General features: G+C 45.7%; 1 protein-coding gene across 9 annotated transcripts in view; it reads right to left on the reverse strand.

The window, feature by feature from the left end:
• cadpsa (Ca2+-dependent activator protein for secretion a) overlaps positions 1-20,075 on the reverse strand; it is a 279,926-nt gene that overhangs the window by 120,237 nt on the left and 139,614 nt on the right. For all 9 annotated transcript variants that reach the window (XM_055647594.1, XM_055647589.1, XM_055647592.1 and 6 more), the window contains 2 exons: positions 12,209-12,275; positions 2,109-2,217 (listed from right to left, as the gene is read on the reverse strand). In XM_055647594.1, the coding sequence (XP_055503569.1) occupies positions 2,109-2,217; positions 12,209-12,275 (176 nt within the window). The remainder of the gene's footprint in view (positions 1-2,108; positions 2,218-12,208; positions 12,276-20,075) is intronic.

The raw sequence follows: 20,075 nt of genomic DNA on the forward strand, positions 1-20,075 counted from the left end.
GTACTTAATCTATGAACCACTGTTGTATAACGTTAGTACCTCCACCAATGTAAAGCACTTTGGTCAACGAGAGTTATTTATTAAATGTGCTATAGAAATAAAAATGACTTGACTTGACTTGACTTTTACAAAAGCCTCTTGCTCACAAACTTGCCAACATGTTAGGGTACCGCTTTAAAATAATACTTACATTGTAAAATTCACAATGATAACGAGATAGAATTTATTGTACACAGTGCACGTACGTTAATGGAAACATATCTCGAATGAAAGATGTGGAAAATTGTGTGACACATACAGTAGACGTCACTTACTGAATAGATTTTGACAACTGCACAGCATTTAGAAATATTAAAGGGTGGCACGGAGGCACAGCTGGTAAGGCCGCTGCCTCACAGTGCTGGAGACCCAGGTTCGATCCTGGGTCTTGGGTGCTGACTGTGTGGAGTTTGCATGCACTACCAGGGACCGCGTGGTTTTCCTCCGGTTGCTCCGGTTTCTTCCCACATCCCAGACACGTGCGGGTTTGTAGGTTAATGGGCCCTCTGAAAAATTGTCCCCAGTGGGTAGGGAGTGGCTGTGAAAGTGGGATAACGCAGAACTAGTGTGATCGGGTGATCTTCTATGAGTATAGAAGTTGGGAGGTCATGTTGCAGTTGTATAAGACGTTGGTCATTTAGAGACCTCACTTAGAATATTGTGTTCAGTTCTGGGCACCATGTTATAGGAAAGATATTGTCAAGCTTGAAATGGTTTAGAGAAGATTTACGAGGATGTTGCCAGGACACGAGGGTGTGAGCTATAAGGAGAGGTTGAGTAGGCTGGGTCTCTATTCCATGGAGCGTAGAAGGATGAGAGGAGATCTTATAGAGATATGCAAAATCATGAGAGGAATAGATTGGGAGTCTTTTACCCAGAGTAGGGGAATCGAGGACCAGAGGACATGGGTTCAAGGTGAAGGGGAAAAGATTTAATAGGAATCCAAGGGGTAACTTTTTCACACAAAGGGTGGTGGGTGTATGTAAAAAGCTGCCAGAGGAGGAAGTTGAGGCTGTGACTATCCCATTGTTTAAGAAAAACAATGTTGGACAGATACATGGATAGGACAGGTTTGGAAGGTTATGGACCAAGCGCAGGCAAGTGGGACTAGAGTAGCGGGGACATTGTTGGCCGGTGTGGGCGAGTTGGGCCGAAGGGCCTGTTTCCATGCTGCATCTTTCAAAACTAAGCACACAACTATGTTATAATCCATCCATATTTACAACACTTGTTCTAAATCTGAACTGTAATAAATATTATTGTTGTTATTTTTATTATTATTAAATATTATTATTATTGTGGATAATAGTATTTAGAGCACAGCTTTAACAGTTTGACATCTATGACAAGTTTAAATTGTACCTCGGTCCACATTTGCCTCAGAGATTTTCAGCAGTTTATTCATTAAATCATCAGGTGAACATATAACAATACAACACATTGCTGAACCACCCCACTCCATTCTTAATCCGGAAGCAGTCTAAACATGGTGACATCACATCACGTCATCTCCACAGCCGATCAACTTTCTGTTTCATTCTATACTGATTTGGCTCTTTGAAACATTAATATGGTTTAGTTTAGAGATACAACAGAGATAGGAATCACGTCCTTCGGCCCACCGAGTCCGTGCCGACAAGCAATCACCCATACAAGTTTAGACTTTAGATTTTAGGCTTTAGATATACAGCACGGAAACAGGCCCTTTGGCCTGCTGAGTCCGCTCCGACCAGCAATCGCCCATTCACTAGACTATCCTACACACAAGTGACAAGTCACGATTTCTACATTTACCAAAGCCAATTAACCTACAAACCGCATGTCTTTGGAGTGTGGGAGGAAACTGGAGCGCCCGGAGAAAACCCACATGGTCAAGGGGAGAGCATACAAACTCTGTACAGACAGCGCCCGTAGTCAGGATCGACCCCTGGTCTCTGGCGCAGTAAGGCAGCAACTCTACCGCTACGCCACCGTGCCGCCCTCTAAGCAACATCGTCACGTGTTGTGGTGTCACCATTTTAGATGTCAATGTTGAAGCCAGCTAATGGGTGTGGAGTGAAGTCTTTCACCTGGCTGTGGGTCTGTGTAATCCACTGTGTATCCGTCCAGTTGCAGCAACTCTTGAGGCTCAGCCTTCTTCTCCCGATAGCTGCACATTGCAAACGTGTACTGGCTGACCTAGATATGTCACAAACACAAAAACACAAATGATGGCAATTCTGCTTTGCACCCAAATTCCACATCAATATCTACACTTTGTTGAGCCCACAGTGAGATATCCTGCCCACTAACAGCTTACCCCCATGTCCTCCGACACGTCCCCAACAACTCTCACCAACTTCTACAGATGCGCTGTAGAAACCATTTTATCCGGATGCATCACAGCACGGTTTGGGAACAGCTCCGTCCAAGAGCGCAGGGAATGGCAGAGAATTGTGGACGCAGCCCAGACCATCACACAAACCAACCTCCCTTCTATTGACTCCATTTATACCTCACGCTGCCTCGGCAAGGCCAGCAGGATAATCAAGGACGAGTCGCACCCCGGCCTCTCCCTCTTCTCCCCTCTCCCATCGGGTAAAAGGTACAGAAGTGTGAAAACGCACACCTTCAGATTCAGGGACAGTTTCTTCCCAGCTGTTATCAGGCAACTGAACCATCCTACCACCAACTAGAGAGCAGTCCTGAACGACTATCTACCTCAATGCAGACCATCGGACTATCTTTGATCGGACTTTACTTGCTTTATCGTGCACTAAACGTTATTTCCTCTATCCTGTATCTGTACACTGTGGACGGCTCGATTGTAATCACGTATTGTCCTTCCATTGACCGACACACATGACAATCAAATAAATTCAAACTCAAACGACTGGAAATTTAATACGTGTTGCTTGTGACATTGGCAGCAATGGATGTGTGCGGGTGACCGGGAAAGATTCTCACTAATGATGTGTACTTAGAAAGAGATCCTGACAATTAATTAGTTGCTTCCTTAAAATTAACGAAGCACAAACACAAAACAGATGGGATGAGACGTGTTTTAATTGAGAAAGTTGACCTGCCACAGTACCATTTCCTTTTAAACTTAGATTTTGAAACTGAAGAATGGTTTCAATATCTTTCAATATGGGCTTTCAAGCTGTATCGCATTTGTAGCCAATTTACATCGCCACTCTCCCAACTTTGATGTTAGTTACCGGATGTTTGTCAGAGCAAGGCCAAGCGCAAATTGGAGGAACAGCATTTCATATTTTGCTTGGGCAGCTTACACCCCAGCGGCATGAACATTGACTTCTCTAACTTCAAGTAGCCCTTGCTTTCCCTCTCTCTCCATCCCCTCCCCTTTCCCAGTTCCCCCACCAGTCTTACTGTCTCCAACTACATTTTATCTCTGTCCTGCCCACTCTCCTGACATCAGTCTGAAGAAGGGTCGCGACCCGAAGCGTCGCCCGTTCCTTCTCTCCAGAGATGCTGCCTGTCCCGCTAAGTTACTCCAGCGTTTTGCGTCTCTCTTCGATTTAAACCAGCACCTGCAGTTCTTTCCTCCACACCTGATGTTGCTAGTTTGGCGGGTGGAATTTAGTGAGCTTGGGATAAATCTTGCGTACGTTGTTGGCCAGGATGGGAGTGTCATAGAGGGCGCAGCTTTAAGGTGAGAGGGATAAAATTTAATGGAGATGTGTGGGGCAAGTTATTTTTATGCAGAGGATGTCGGCAGATTGAACAGCACTGCCGGGGCGGTGAAGGAGGCAGATATGATGGTGCCTTGTAAAAGAGTTTTAGATAGGCATGTCGATACGTGGGAATGGAGGGATATGGATCAGGAACATGGCTGTTGAGAGGGCGTGGCTTTAAGACGAGAGGAGCAAGGTTTAATGGAGATGAGCGGGGCACATTTTTTTTCACTCTGAGAGTAGTATGTGCCTGGCACGTGCTACCAAGAGTGATGGTGGAGGCAGATATGACAGTGGTGTTTAAGGGGCTTTTAGATCGGCTCATGGATACAGCGGGATATGGATGAGGCGCAGGTAGAGCAGACTAGTTTCACTGGGTATCACGTTCAGCATGGACATTGTGGCCCAGTGGGCCCGTTACTCTGTGTCGTGCGTTCTCATTCAAGTTCCTTGCTGCAGACTCCACCTCTTGATCAAGGACGAGGGGAATAGCTGATCGGACGAAGCAGTGGATGAAATAACTTCGCAAAGGAGCAAACGAAAGGAAAAAACCTGCTACAACCAAAATAGTATTCAATTCAAGAAAGCACACATGGAAAGGTGCAGTTAAGAAATTGTCAGATAAAAAAATGCCTTCATAAAGATTCTTCTGCATATCAGTCATAATCTGTGCTGTAAACAGTGGGACGAAGTGGCAAAGACTAGGGAGGGGTCATGAGCTGCTATCTACCTCACTAGAGACGCTCGGATTTGGACTTTATCATGCACAAAACGTTATTTCCTTTATCATGTATCTGTACTATGTGGACGGCTCGATTGTAATCATGTAAAGTCTTTCTGCTGACTGGTTAGCACGCAACAAAAGCTTTTCACTGCACCTCGGTAAATGTGGCAGTAAACCAAACTAAAACAAAGAAATAAAAGCCCTTGCAAACAAACGGCGAATCTTCTATTAAAAAATGCAGCTATGGAGCTAAGGAAATAGGCAACGTTTCGGGTTGAAACCCGTAAGGGTTTCGGCCCGAAACGTTGCCTATTTCCAGAAGGATTTCGGCCTGAAACGTTGCCTATTTCCTTAGCTCCATAGATGCTGCTGCACCATAACTGAGTGGGTCAGGCAGCATCTGTGGAGAACATGGATAGGTGACGTTTCACAAAGTGTTGGAGTAACTCAGCGGGTCAGGCAGTATAGATGGAGAACATGGATAAGTAACATTTCGGGTTGGGAAGTTTCTTCAGTAAAGCACTTTGGTCAACGAGAGTTGTTTTTAAATGTGCTATAGAAACAAAATTGACTTGACTTGACTTCAGTCCAAAAGAGGGTCCCAACTCTAAACGTCTCACATCCATGTTCTCCAGCGATACTGCCTGACCCGCTGAGTTACTCCAGCACTCTGTGTCATTTTCTTGCAAACCATTACCTGCCGATCCTTGTTTCTTTTACTCAAACTCTTTATTCTACCTCATTCAAAACGGGAATTTTATTACACCGAGGTACATTTGATAATAAGACACCATTGAACCAAAGTTAGACACAAAAAGCTGGAGTAACTCAGCGGGTCAGGCAGCATCTCTGGAGAGAAGGAATAGGCAACGTTTTGGGTCGAGACCCTTCTTCAGACACCATTGAACCATTTGGTTTTCGGGTCAGGACACTTCTTCAGACAGAAGCAGGTGTGTAAACCAGCATCTACGGTTCCTTGTGTCTGAATTTCTGAATAAATATTTCTTTCACAAATTTCCCACTGTGGAATTCTCTGCCTCAGAGAGCGGTGGAGCCGGATACTTTCAAGAGAGAGCAAGATAGGGCTCTTAATTATAGTGGAGTCAGGGGATATGGGGAGAAGGCAGGAAACGGGGTACTGATTGGGGATGATCAGCCATGATCACATTGAATGGCGGTGCTGGCTCGAAGGGTCGAATGGCCTACTCCTGCACCTATTGTCTATTGTCTGAATGCTGTACAGAAATATTCATATCCTATAAAATATATCAAGGCGACAGAGTTCTCAGCCATGTATAGTGTTCACCTATTGAATTGCATTGAGGATGGTTCCGCTAGGGTTGTGAACTGCCACATAGTATAGTGTTGGGCTGTAGCCTTTGCTGATGTTCCTGTGCTCTATCATTCAGAACAGACAAGGTTCAGAGTGACATCCTGTCATAAACAATGTGAGCCGGTCGTCTCGGTGGCAGTCACATTGAAGCAATCGCCAATCTCAGTGATTAGTGCCGATGTTGTCAGAGTTGCTGCAAATGGCAGCTCTCACTCCTCCTGCTTCGTTCCTGGGTGACACGATGAATTCCATGACAAGTTCTTGATGCAAGCCATTGAGCTGCAGGGCCTCTTCCCTGGCTCTGTGTGCCTCTGTACGCCTTCAGGAGGCCATCAGGCTGCATCAGACCCCAGCCACGATCCAGTAGTGAAGTTTTGGATTGTCTGAGAGTAAAGGTTGTTAGAATGCACAGGATCGTCCCTGCTTTAGGCTAGTGCCATCCACAATGATCCAATGTTCCAAGCTGAACGATCAACCTCCACTGTTTGTCATGTTCCTTGGAAAACAATTGCATTTTTCAGTTATTTTTCTTCTTTTCTATTTAATGCAGTTCGTACTGTACTATGTGGCCACATCTAATTCCTTTAAGGAAGTCTAAAGATGGCACGGTGGCGCAGCGGTGGCTGCCTTGCATCGCCAGGGATCCGGGTTCAATCCTGACTACGGGTGCTGTCTGTACGGAGTTTCTACGCTCTCCCCGGGACCGCCGTGGGTTTTCTCCGGGATCTCCGGTTTCCTCCCACATTCCAAAGACTTATGCCCCTGTCCCACTTAGGAAACCTGAATGGAAACCTCTGGAGACTTTGCGCCCCACCCAAGGTTTCTGTGTGGTTCCCGGAGGTTTTTGTCAGTCTATCTACCTGCTTCCACTACCTGCAACCTCTGGCAACCACCTGCAACCTCCGGGAACCGCACGGAAACCTTGGGTGGGGCGCAAAGTCTCCAGAGGTTTCCGTTCAGGTTTCCTAAGTGGGACAGGGGCATTACAGGTTTGTAGGTTAATTGGCTTGGTATAATTGTAACAATTGTCCTGAGTGTGCGTAGATTAGTGCTAATGTGCGGGTATCGCTGGTCGGTGCGATCTCAGCGGGCCAAAGGGCCTGTTTACGCATGTTTAAAGGATAACTTTTCCATGCTCCATGTTGTAATGGTTGAACATAGAACGGTACAACACAGGAACAGGCTCTTCAGTCCACAATGTCTGTGTTAAACACTACGCCAAATTAATCTCATCTCCCCAGTCTACACATGATCCATATCCCTCCATTTCCTGCATATCCATGTGCCCTTCTAAAAGCCTCTAAAACATCACCATTAGTATGGGTGTCAGGGGTTATGGAGGAGAAGGCAAGAGAATGGGGTTGAGAGGGAAGGATAGATCAGCCATGATTGAATGGCAGAATAGACTTGATGGGCCGAATGGCCTAACTCTGCTCCTAGAACTTAAGAACATATGAACCATCGTATCTACCTCCGCCCTGTTCTGAGCTAACACTATTTCAAAGACGTTTCCTTAATTATGGCCTGATAACGGCGAAAAAACGAATACTTCAATTTTGGAAACACACATCAGTCCCTACTGTTAAGATGTGGATTACAAACATTAAATTGAATTGAATTGAATTTCCTTTATTGTCATTCAGACCTTTCGGTCTGAACGAAATTTCGTGCCTGCAGTCATACATACAATAATACAATAATAAACAACAGTAAACACAAATTAACATCCACCACAGTGAGTCCACCAAGCACCTCCTCACTGTGATGGAGGCAAAAATCTTAGGGCTGCAGTCTCTTCCCTCCTCTTCTCCCTCTGCGCTGAGGCGATACCCCACCGGGCGATGGCAAAATCAGTCCCGCGGCTCACCGAGCTCCGCGAACGGGCCGGCTCAAACACCGCGGCCCGGGGTGGTTGAAGCTGCCGCCCTCCAGTCCAGCGGACGCAGTCACTGACGACGTCGTCCACTGGCCCGCGGCTGAACCCCGGACTCAGGTCACCGCCGCCAGAACGCCGCCTCAGCCACCGGAGCACCGTTCCAGCCCCGAGCCAGATCGCCCTCATGTGAGTGCCGTTCCACCCTCGGGCAGGGCCCCCCTGACGGGACGGGAGCGCCGTTACCCTCGAGCTGGGCCGCCCACACGGGAGTGTCACAGCCCCTCACGGGAGTGCCGTTCCAGCCCCGAGCTGGGCCGCCCTCACGGGAGCGAGCCCAGAGCGAGTCCTGACAGGCTGCCTCCGGAGCCTCGAGGTCGCCAGCTCCGCCATTAGGCCTCAGCGCAGACGGAGGCAGAGAAGGGGGATACGACAAAAAAGTTGCATTCCCCCGAAGGGAGAGACAGCAAGCCCTGTTTCAACCCCCCACCCCCCACATAAACACTAAAAAACCAAAAACGTAACTAGCCAAAACGAAAAAAAACAACACAAAAAAGTAAAAACAAACGGACTGCAGGCGAGCCGCCGCCGTTCACCAGCGCAGCCACTTCCGGAGTCCGAGGCACTACATTTGGAAAATATTAAGACTTGTCTTAGCAGAAAAAACAGATCATTTTTTCAAGACATGGACAACCTTCACCGAATTCTTACAAGGATTGTATGGTGCAACACAACTTTCGCTTTAAATCAACTATGGGTTGGGTGAGGTGGGTGGGGAGGGGGGGTGAGGTGGGTGGGGAGGGACGAGGGCCAGGTATATCTCCACTTTTCTCTCTCTTTTTGTTTTAGTTCTTTTTTTTTTTCTTTTTTTTCCTTTCTTTCTTTTACCCATTCATTGGCTGCACCACTCTGGTAGTCTAGGGGTCCTATCTTTGCACCCCTCTTTTTCTCTCGCTTGTTCTTTCTCTTTACTTTTCCTTTATTTTAAAGGTAAAAAGTCAAAACTGAAGCTGTACATTAACTGTATCATTTGATATGCCGTTTGTTCTACTCTTGTACATTTGCTTCTAATAAAAATAAAAAAATAAAAAAATAAAAAGTAGTGGGGACTTTACTCAGCCCTGGCAGCACAATCCAAGCACCCAACACACTCAGTGGGGAAAACAAATTGTCCCGCGCATCTCCTTTAATCTTTGAGGCTCTCTTAAACTTAAAGCTATGTGCTCTAGTCCTTTAAAGCAAGTTGTGGAAAGAACATTAAAGAAAAACTAACATGGATGATTAATTATTAAAAATGATGACTATAAGGGGTCCTCAGCTGCTGAGAAGAGGAGACAAGTGGTACTCACTGTAACCACCCTGTCGAAAGGGAAACATATAATCAATATGAATAGGGAAACAAATCACAGCGATTCCAAGAATTCAAAAGATTGTGAGTATAAAAAAATTATAGGGGAGAAAGAGCAAAAAATAGCTACAGTACGTGGCATAAATATTTACTTAGAAATGTTGTGAACTATTAAATTATAGACCGTAATAATATATTTTTTGTGTATATCATAATATATATTTCCTCCTACACTCCAAAGACGTACAGGTTTGTAGGTTCACAAAATTGCTGGAGAAACTCAGCGGGTGCAGCAGCATCTATGGATGAAGAAAATAGGCGACGTTTTGGGCCGAAACCCTTCTTGCCCGAAACGTCGCCTATTTTCTTTGCTCCATAGATGCTGCTGCATCCGCTGAGTTTCTCCAGCAATTTTGTGTACCTTCGATCTTCCAGCATCTGCAGTTCCTTCTTGAACAGGTTTGTAGGTTAATTGGCTTGGTAAAAGTAAAAAACGTCCCTAATGGGTTAATGTGCGGGGATCGCTGGTCGGCACGGACGGTGGGCTGACGGTGGGCCTGTTTCCGCTCTGTATCTCTAAACTAAACTAAATTAAACATTGAACTGGGTAAAAAAAATGCAGCACGAAAAATCGCATCTGCAAAATGAAAACAGGCGACATTTTTACATACCTTTAGAATGGAGATGAGGAGGGATTTCTTTGGCCAGAGGGTGGTGAATCTGTGGTATTCATTGTTGCAGGCGGTGGAGGAGGCCAAGTCAATGGGTATTTTTAAAGTGGAAATGCTGAACAGAAACCTCTGGAGACTTTGTGCCCCACCCAAGGTTCCCAGAAGTTCCCGGAGGTTTTTGTCAGTCTCCCTACCAGCTTCCACTACCTGCAACCTCCGGCAACCACCTGCAACCTCCGGGAACCGCACGGAAACCATGGGTAGGGCGCAAAGTCTCCAGAGGTTTCCGTTCAGGTTTCCTAAGTGGGACAGGGGCATAAGGGTGTCTATGGTTATAGGAGAAGGCAGGAGAATTGGGTTGAAAAATAGATCAGCCACGATTGAATGGCGAAGCAGATACGATGCGCCAAATGCTTTAATTCTGCTGAAAAAGAGACTCAACCCGAAATGTCACCCATTCCTTCTCTCCAGAGATGCTGCCTGCCCCGCTGAGTTACTCCAGCATTTTGTGTCTATCTTTGCCTTAATTCTGCTCTTGTGACTTATGATTTTATGGAGGTCATCAAAAATTGGAATAAAAAATTGTATTGATGGAGGAGATACAACAGCTGCTCCTCGACCCACGATGGGGTTACGTTCCGATAAAACCCATCGTAAATCGAAAATGTCGCAAGTCGAAAATGCATTTAATACAACGCAATCACAATGTGACCGGAAGTGACGAGCGGCTCGCTGCCGCTGCCGAGCGTTTGCCGATCTTGATAATTTGCCGATGCCGATTGCCGATGCCGATTGCCTGATTCCAGAACCAGGGGCCACAGTCTTAGAATAAAGGGGAGGTCATTTAAGACTGAGGTGAGGAAACACTTTTTCACCCAGAGAGTTTTGAATGTATGGAATTCCCTGCCACAGAGGGCAATGGAGGCCAATCACTGGATGGATTTAAGAGAGAGTTAGATAGAGCTCTAGGGGCTAGTGGAATCAAGGGATATGGGGAGAAGGCAGGCACGGGTTATTGATTGGGGACGATCAGCCATGATCACGATGACTGGCGGTGCTGGCTCGAAGGGCTGAATGGCCTCCTCTTGCACCTATTTTCTATGTTTCTATGATCGTAAAGTCGAACTATCGTAAATTGAAGCATCATAAATCGGGGAGCATCTGTACAAACAAAAATGTTGGAAGCCAACACTGAGATGTGACCAAAAGCCTCCTTTTCATCCACAGAGTGCTTGACATAAATAAGCTTGCAGGCTACCGTTGAATCGGTCTACTGACATTACTGCCGAGTGCACTCCACTCAATCACTACTGCAGAGAGAGCACACACACTTGAATAAAGTGACAATGTACAAATGTGATCAAATTGGTTTTTCAAGGGTGCTGTTTTAAGGTGGAGAAGCTTATTTATTGACACTACATGAAGAGCTCAACTTTGACCACCAACACTGATGGGGAATCAATTACCATGTACCAGTTTGTTTCAATAAAAGATAAACGCACTTTAAAGCCCTGTCCCACTGTACGAGTTCATTCAAGAGCTCTCCCGAGTTTAAAAAAAAAAATCAAACTCGTGGTAAGCACGTAGAATGTACGTAGCGGGTACGTCAGAGCTCGGGGACGTCTCTTAGCGGCTCGTAACGCTAACGGCAGTTGGTCGCTCAGGAAGACCCGTGAAGATTTTTCGACACGTTGAAAAATGTCCACGAGAGCCCCGAGTACTGACAGGGCTTTTAACCAGCCTGATTCATAATGCACACTTCTATTTCTGGTAGCTATATAATAAATAATTGGTAAAATTGAATTAATATGCAATGCATTTAGAGTGTCGAATATAGATCAGGAGCTGACCCTTCGGCCCACAATGTCTGTGCTAAACATGATGGCTAGTTAAATTAATTTCCTCTGCCTCCCCGTGAACAATGTCCCTCCATTCCCTGCATATACGTGTGCCCATCTAAAAGCCTCTTAAACGCCACACTGCCTCCACCAGCGCCCCTGGCAGCGCGTTCCAGACATCCATCGCTCTATGTAAAATCTTGCCCTGCACGTCGCCTTTAGACTTTGCCTCTCTCACGTTAAATCTATTCTCTAGTCTTGTCATTAGATGATTCTACCAGGTTTCCCCTCTGCCCCCGAGGAGAGTTGCAGAGAAAACCAGAGGATGTATTCTTGATGAATAAACTGAAGAGGGATATTAGGAGGTTTTCTTTGGACTGATTGTGAAACGTCCTTGGCAATATTTTTTTTAAATACCATACGACATGGTCATGCATCCTACTATGAGAAATGAACAAACTTGTCAAGAAAATATCACCAGGCTGTTCTCATTGCTTCCACCTGCTGTTCATTATATACCACTGCATATGTGCAATTGCAGGGAATTGTGGATGCAGCCCAGGACATCACACAAACTAACCTCCCTGAAGAATGGTCTCGAACCGAAACATCACCCATTCCTTCTATCCAGAGATGCGCTTTTAATTTAATTTTAATCATGTATTTAATTCCAAAGAGGAATCAAGTCAACTAAGCCTCACTTACCTGCACCAGAACAAAGAACCGTTTCTTCCATCTTTTCCACACATTTTTTCCTATTGTCCACAAGTACCTAGAATAAAGCAAGAGAGGTTCAGAAAGACATAGGACAATCAGAATTGTCGCACCTTTAACATGTAGTTTATTTTAAACGTAAAGAAACTCCTCAGCTAGGTTGTACACATTTACTGAGCAATGGGGTGGGAGATTGCAACCTTCACGTGGTCCACCCAGCAACCAACCCGACGTGCACAAACAAAAAGATCAAATAGAACAAGTTGACCTACAACTTTAGGCTGTGCACGCCGTACGCAAGAATAAGAAGTCTGAGCAATTAAAGTAAATAACTTCTGTGGAATTGTAAATGGTGTAGGGTACGGGGTTGGGGATGAGAAGAACTTTTTTTCACACAGAGAGTGGTGAATCTCTGGAACTCTCTGCCACAGAGGGTAGTTGAGGTCAGTTCATTGGCTATATTGAAGAGGGAGTTGGGTGGTGCCCTTGTGGCTAAAGGGATCAGGGGGTATGGAGAGAAGGCAGGTACGGGATACTGAGTTGGATGATCAGCCATGATCATATTGAATGGCGGTGCAGGCTCGAAGGGCCGAATGGCCTACTCCTGCACCTAATTTCTATGTTTCTATGTTTCTAAAGGAAATGTTATACTATGTACTGCAGAATGTATTGTTAGGCTCTGCACCATTTAACCATGCCTGCTCCTGTCAAGCCAAAAGAAGGTGTACAGAGGGATCTTGGGGTCCAAGTTCAAAACTTCCTAGAGGTGTCGACACAACTAGACTATTAAATAAAGCAAATCACTATTATCTGCTAATCTCAGATCACGAGTCCCCATTTAAATGAATGAATTGGTGAGCACACAACACGCTTTTCACTGTACCTCGGTACACGTGACAATAAACTACACTCAACTGAATGGGTGTTTGCATCCAACATCAGAGAGAGAGGGAGCGAGGAAGAGAGAGAGGGAGAGAGAGGGAGAGAGAGGGAGAGAGGGAGACGGAGAGGGAGAGGTAGAGAGGGAGAGTGGGTGAGTGGGAGTTGGAGAGTTGGAATGAGACAGGGGGAGGTAGAGAGGGAGAGAGGGAGCGAGGAAGAGAGGGAGGTAGGGAGAGGCGGAGGGAGGGAGGGATGGAGAGAGAGGGAGAGGGGGAGAGAGAGAGAAAGAAAGAGAACAAGAAAGAGGCAAAGAAAGAGAACAAGATAGCACCAGAGGGAGGGAGCGAGAGAGAGTGAAATAGAAAGGGATAGAATGAGAGAGAGCAAGAGAGCATGAGAGTGAGAGTGATGCAGCTTTGATTTCTAAACTGCATCCTTTGGTAGTGTAAATGTGGTGAGGCTACGTGGAACGTCAGATGTTAAATGTATGGCCTTGTTACTTGCTGCCCGTGATCGAGGCCCAGCTGGTGATGAGCAGGAGTTGGCACTCAGGCAGAAAGCACAGGGCAAGGAGGAGAGGTCACTCTGAGGAATGCCACACACCATGGGAATGGTTCCACAAGTCGTCTGCCTGCACGGATATCCATCATCCCTGAGATGAGTGAATATTAACTTGTTGACAGTCAAATCGAAGCCTGGACGTGGAGGTGGCGTTCCACACCTCGCTACATGCGGTGGGTGAACACAGTCTGCACCGGCGCGATGGTGCAGGGTACGGGGTTGGGGCGGCTGGACACAGGGCCTCAAAGTGAACTCTCTTTCCTTGACCCCCTGTAGCCCTAAACTGAACTAAACAAAACCCAGTTGATGATGCCATCTTGGAACAGACAAAGAATCCGACTTTGACAGTTCGTCTATACTGAAGTGAAGAGTAGAAAACTTTAAAGTTCTCTTCAAAAGAAAGAGTTTTCCTCAATAAGATACTAAAATCACAGCGAAAACAATACATATTTCAACACTGTCACGTAATTATCATTTATTTCTGCCAAATACATTGCCTCTGGGGTTTACGGGAAGGAATCCTGAGCGCTTAAAGAAAGGATGGATTTATCGGGGATTTGATAATTGAAGCTGAAATCTGTGCCGTGCAGATTTTCCCAACAGGGGATTTTCACTGGAAAATTTAAAACTTATTCAGCCACTGAGGTTGTTAATGAACTCATTGGAAACTCCTGAAGTGGTACTTTAATTGGTTGGGCAGATGTGGGGTGCGTTACCGTACACGGCTGCCAAATATCCAGGGGTTATTGTTGCATGCGGCACAACGCTCATATTCAGAGATGTAACCATGGGGATGGCAAAGGTGGAGAACATTCTACAGCAAGCAGCGCAACACACAAACAAGACAAGGCATTCTCCATCGCGCAAACCAGCCTCCCTTCCATTGACTCCATCCACACCTCGCGCTGCCTCGGCAAGGCCAGCAGCATCACCAAGGATGAGTCGCACCTCGGCCATTCCCTCTTCCCCCCCCCTCCCCCCCTCCATCGGGCAAAAGGTACAGAGACACCTCCAGATTCAGGCACAGTTTCTTCCCAGCTGTTATCAAGCAACTGAAGCATCCTATTAACAACTAGAGAGCAGTCCTACCCAGCTCATTGGAAACCCTCATGCTATCTTTGCTCGGACATTGCTGGCTTTATCATAGACTAAACGTGATTCACCATATCCCCTTTATCCTGTATCTGTACAATGTGAATGGCTCAATTGTAATCATCTTTTCTCGTTCCGCGACAAAAAGCTTTTCACTGTACCTCGGTACACGTGGCAATAAACGAATGACTTAGGAGCTGCTTTCTGAAGGACATTCCAGTTAGCTGAAGACAAATGTGAGACCCTTCAACCAAATGCCATCTGCCCTATTTATTAATATTCCTCTCTCAGTCCGCACTGAGTGACAACAAGAAAAAGAGGCATGCATTTTGTCAGCTCGGGATATCTCAAAGGGTGATCGGAACCTGGGTCAACGGACGGCCGAGAGAAATCGGTATGCAGGACCATTAAAGTGAATTGAATTGGGGGGGGGGGGGGAGAACACTAGAGGAGGAATGCCCGCTCGTGGGGGACTGCATTGTGGAGGCGTGGTGTATCTCTGGGGGGGGGGGGGAGAGGGATAAACAAAGATCCTAGGATGGGATACTTTGTTACTTTGTAACTTTGCCTGCACCCTTTATGTGGCGACTCTTTGCATACCTTGGGTACGCAAACCAAAGACTATCACTGTGGGGGGGGGGGGGGGGGGGGGACTGTGACAATAAAGTATTCATGCATTCACTGCCTGAGGCGGGGATTTCATTAATTTGTTACTTTCATTCACCCTTCATTCAATCATTCATTCCTTCATTCAATCATCCATTCATTCATCCATTACATTCCATTCATTCATTCATTCATTCAATCATTCAATCATTCATTCATTCATCATTCAATCATCCATACATTCATTCATCATTCAATCATCCATTCATTCATTCATTCATTCATTCATTCATTCATTCATTCATTCATTCATTCAGGGCTTTCCAATCACCAGAGCACATTTGAAGTGCGGTCACTGGTCACTGTGGGAGATGTGTCTGCCAAGCTCAGCACAGCAATATTCTGCATTGAGCACCAAGAGCCCGGCTGATCATCTGTGTTTTCTGAGGGAAACGAGGGATAGCTCTCTTGATCTAGTGCAATGGACTCTGCAAGAGCCACGGGTTAAGTCAAGAGAGTTTCATTGTCACTGTGCCGACAACGGAACAATTTCATTTATGGAGGTGAATCTGTGGAAATTTTTGCCACGGTAGCTGTGGAGGCTGTAATTGGATATTTTTAAGGAAGAGATAGATAGATATTTAATTAGTACAGGTGTCAGGGGTTATGGGGAGAGGGCAAGAGAATGGGGTTAGGAAGGTGAGATAGATCAGCCATGATTGAATGACAGAGTAGACGTGATGGGCCGAATGGCCTAAGTCTACTCCTGCTCCTATCATTTATGACCTTATTATAAGCAACTCATATTTCCATTGGGTAGCTTACAACCGAGTGGTATGAACATTGAATTCTCTAATTTTAACTAACTTCATCTTAGGGTGGTGGGTGTATGGAACGAGCTGCTGGAGGATGTAGTGGAGGCAGGTACTATCGCAATGTTTAAGAAACATTAGACGGGTACATGGATAGGGCAGGTTTGGAGGGATACTAGACTAAGTGGGACCCGTTGAGGCAAATAAATAAATGATGGGTCTTTGTCCCAAACATTATGGAGGGCACTGTATTTAGATTCCATCCAGCAGTTTGGATTGAAATATGACATTTTAAGTTACCTCCACAATTGCAATTATTTAAACATAATTCTTATATTTAAAAACTAAGAATACTCGCTTGGACATTCCAAAAAAAAAGGTTGCAGGAAAGGAAACAAAATTCTGAATTATAATGTAAAACTCATTGGAATTAATAACACAAATATCATCAATCTTTGTATGCAAAGTGAGGGAAGATTGCTAACCTGTCCATGAAAAATAACCACATCAATATTTCACACATCATTCAAATATACAATTCACTGAGGCAGAAACACAATGACTTTGGCAGGGCAGGAAGTGTCCGTTGTGATTGGGAAATAGGAAACAATTGATACAGTGAATTTGATTTAAGGATTTTTATGTGTATCTGGGGCTTCCTCGAATGCTGGGCAGACCAGGGTTGCCCTCTGCTGGACGCAGAGAAGAATAAATATCTTGTGTAGGTCGGAACTGCAGATGCTGGTTTAAACCGAAGATAGACACAAAAAGCTGGAGTAACTTAGTGGGTCAGGCAGCATCTCTGGAGAGAAGGGATAGGTGACGTTTCGGGTCGAGACCCTTCTTCAGACCCGATACGTGACCTATTCCTTTTTGTCACCTACTCCAGCTTTTTGTGTCTATCTTCAGAATGAATATCTTCCCTGAGGAACAGTGAGGTCTTGTCTTGTCTGCCAGTTTCAGAGATACAGCATGGAAACAGGCTATTTGGCCCAGATAGTCCACCCCAGCCATCGATCGCCATTCTCACTATTTCTAATTTATCTCAGTTTCTCAATCATTTCCTACCCGCTTGGGGCAATGTTACAGAGGCCGAGTAACCTGCAAACACGCGCGTCTTTGAGATGTGGGAGGAAACCCGCCTGGTCACAAGAGAGAACGTGCAAACTCCACACAGACAGCACCCGAAGTCAGGAACGTACCCGGGTCTCTGGCGCTGTGAGGCAGCAACTCTACCAACTGCACTGCTGTGCCACCCTTAGCTGGAGGCGAAGATGCATGAACATCACTGATACACAAAAATGCTGGAGAAACTCAGCGGGTGCAGCAGCATCTATGGAGCGAAGGAAATAGGCGACATTTCGGGCCAAAACCCTTCGGGTTTCGGCCCGAAACGTCGCCTATTTCCTTCGGGTTTCGGCCCGAAACGTCGCCTATTTCCTTCGCTCCATAGATCTTTCCTTCGATCTTCCAGCATCTGCAGTTCCTTCTTGAACACTTAACATCACCGATATCCAGTTTATCTTTCTCAGTAGCTTTTCGAGTACAGGAAGTGCAGAAGAGGAGGCATAACACCTTTGAAAGTGCATTTATATTAATCAACTTCATGTGCACCAACTCATTTCCCTCGCACCTCCCAAAGGCGTGCGGGTTTGTAGGTTAATTGACCTCTGCAAACTGGTCCTAGTGTGTAGTAGGGAGTTGATGAGAAAGTGGGGTAACATGGCACTGATGTGACCAGGCGATCGATGGTCGGCGTGGACTCGATAGGCCGAAGGTTCTGTATTAACGCTGCATCAATCAGTCAAAAACACCCAGAAGATTAAATAGGCCATTAAAGAATCTTGATCTAAACTTACCACAGCTTATTTATCTCAAGATTCATTCACACAAACATATTCTAATACCACCATTCAAGAGCATTTATTTTTCCATTGGGCATTCAGAAAGATGCTCACTCCCGAAAGGATTGGAATTCTAGACAAATGGTAGAAACTAGGAACTGCGGATGTTTTACGAAAAAGGACTCAGAGTGCTGGAGTAACTCAACGGGTCAGGAAGCATCTCCGGAGAGCATGGATAGGTGATGTTTCTGGTTGGGACACTTCTTCCCGAACTGAGACATCACCTATCCATGTTCTCCAGAGGGATGGCCTGACTTGCTGAGTCACTTTATGTCCTTTTACCTAGATCAGGGGTGTCTAACTCACGGCCCGGGAAGGGGTCAAATGTGGCGCGTGGGATGATATCCCCGATGCCGGAGCGGGCTGCAGCTGTCGCCGGTGCCAGACCGGGCAGCGCCCGCTCATGCACGGCACGAACAGGCGCGCATGATGTCGCATTCTGCCCGTGACCTAAATTGAGTTAAAATGAGTTTGACACCCCTGATCGAGATGAATGGCGGAGTCTCAAATCTCTAGGTGAAAGTTTATAACATTCAATAGACAATAGACAATAGGTGCAGGAGTAGGCCAATTGGCCCTTCGAGCCAGCACCGCCATTCAATATGATCATGGCTGATCATCCCCAATCAGTACCCCGTTCCTGCCTTCTCCCCATATCCCCTGACTCCACTATCTCTAAGAGCCCTATCTAGCTCTCTCTTGAAAGCATCCAGAGCACCTGCCTCCACTGCCCTCTGAGGCAGAGAATTCCACAGACTCACCACTCTCTGTGAGTAAAAGTGTTTCCTCATCTCCGTTCTAAATGGCTTACTCCTTATTCTTAAACTGTGGCCCCTGGTTCTGGACTCCCCCAACATCGGGAACATTCCTTCATGACCACTCTTGTTCTTTGACACGTGGACAGCTATGTGGATAGGAAAGTAGTTCAAAGGACTGCAGATGTTGGCTTAATACACACAAGGACATAAAGTACTGGAGTAAACCAAACCCCAATTTCCCGTCAATATCTTGCAACTGGACATTGTTTCTCCTGGTGCGACATGCCTTTACTTCCCTAAAAGGCTGAGGAAGTTTGGCATGTCCCCTAAAACCCTCAACAACTTCTACAGATGTAGCACAGAAAGCATTTGATCAGGATGCCTCACAGCTTGGTTTGGGGACAGCTTCATCCAGGGACTTAAGAAATTGCAACGAATTGTGGACACAGCCCAGACCATCACACGCACCAACCTCCCTTCTATTGATTCCATTTACACCTCATGCTGCCTCGGCAAGAGCTGCAGTATGATCAAGGACGTGTCGCACCCTTGAATTTTAAACCTCGAGGCAAAACAGACAAATATAGACACATTTGCATAAGTCACCAAACTAGGACGTCTGGCAACGGAATGAATGAGTTGGACAAAATACGGCCACAGAAAATAAAATGGATGTGGATGGGTTAGTTTACGATTATTTTTGTCTGAGGTACAGTGAAAAGCTTTGACATGCTATCTAATCAGATTAAATAATACTGTACATAAATACAATGAAGTCAAACACAAGCACAAGCAGAGAAGATACAAAGTGTAGAATATAGTTCCCAGCAGTAGCCCGCGTTATAACACCAGTTCCAATGTCCGCAATGGGGTGGAGGTGAATCGGACAGCACCCTAGATAATGGAAGGACCGTTCAGAAGCCTGAGAACACAGGGGAAGAGGCTAATATACAAACCATGTTCACTAATGAATGGTGTTGAAGAACCACTGCCATTTTGCAAGATCCCTGTCACAGTCCTTTGTATAAGTGACATGGCAATGGTCAGAACAGGATAGCATCTAAATAAATGTGATTCTGGGAATAATCATCAGAGTTCACATAGAGGTAGATAGGATCAGCTGCATGCAATATATATCCCATTAATTACATAAAGATAAGTGCGCACAGCACAATCTTTTCGGGTCATCTAACTGACCCGACTGCATTAAAGAACTGAAACCACTGTAGACTCGTCACTGCAA

Source organism: Leucoraja erinacea, chromosome 16 (assembly GCF_028641065.1).
Source record: "Leucoraja erinacea ecotype New England chromosome 16, Leri_hhj_1, whole genome shotgun sequence".
In the NCBI taxonomy this organism is placed as follows: Eukaryota; Metazoa; Chordata; class Chondrichthyes; order Rajiformes; family Rajidae; genus Leucoraja; species Leucoraja erinaceus.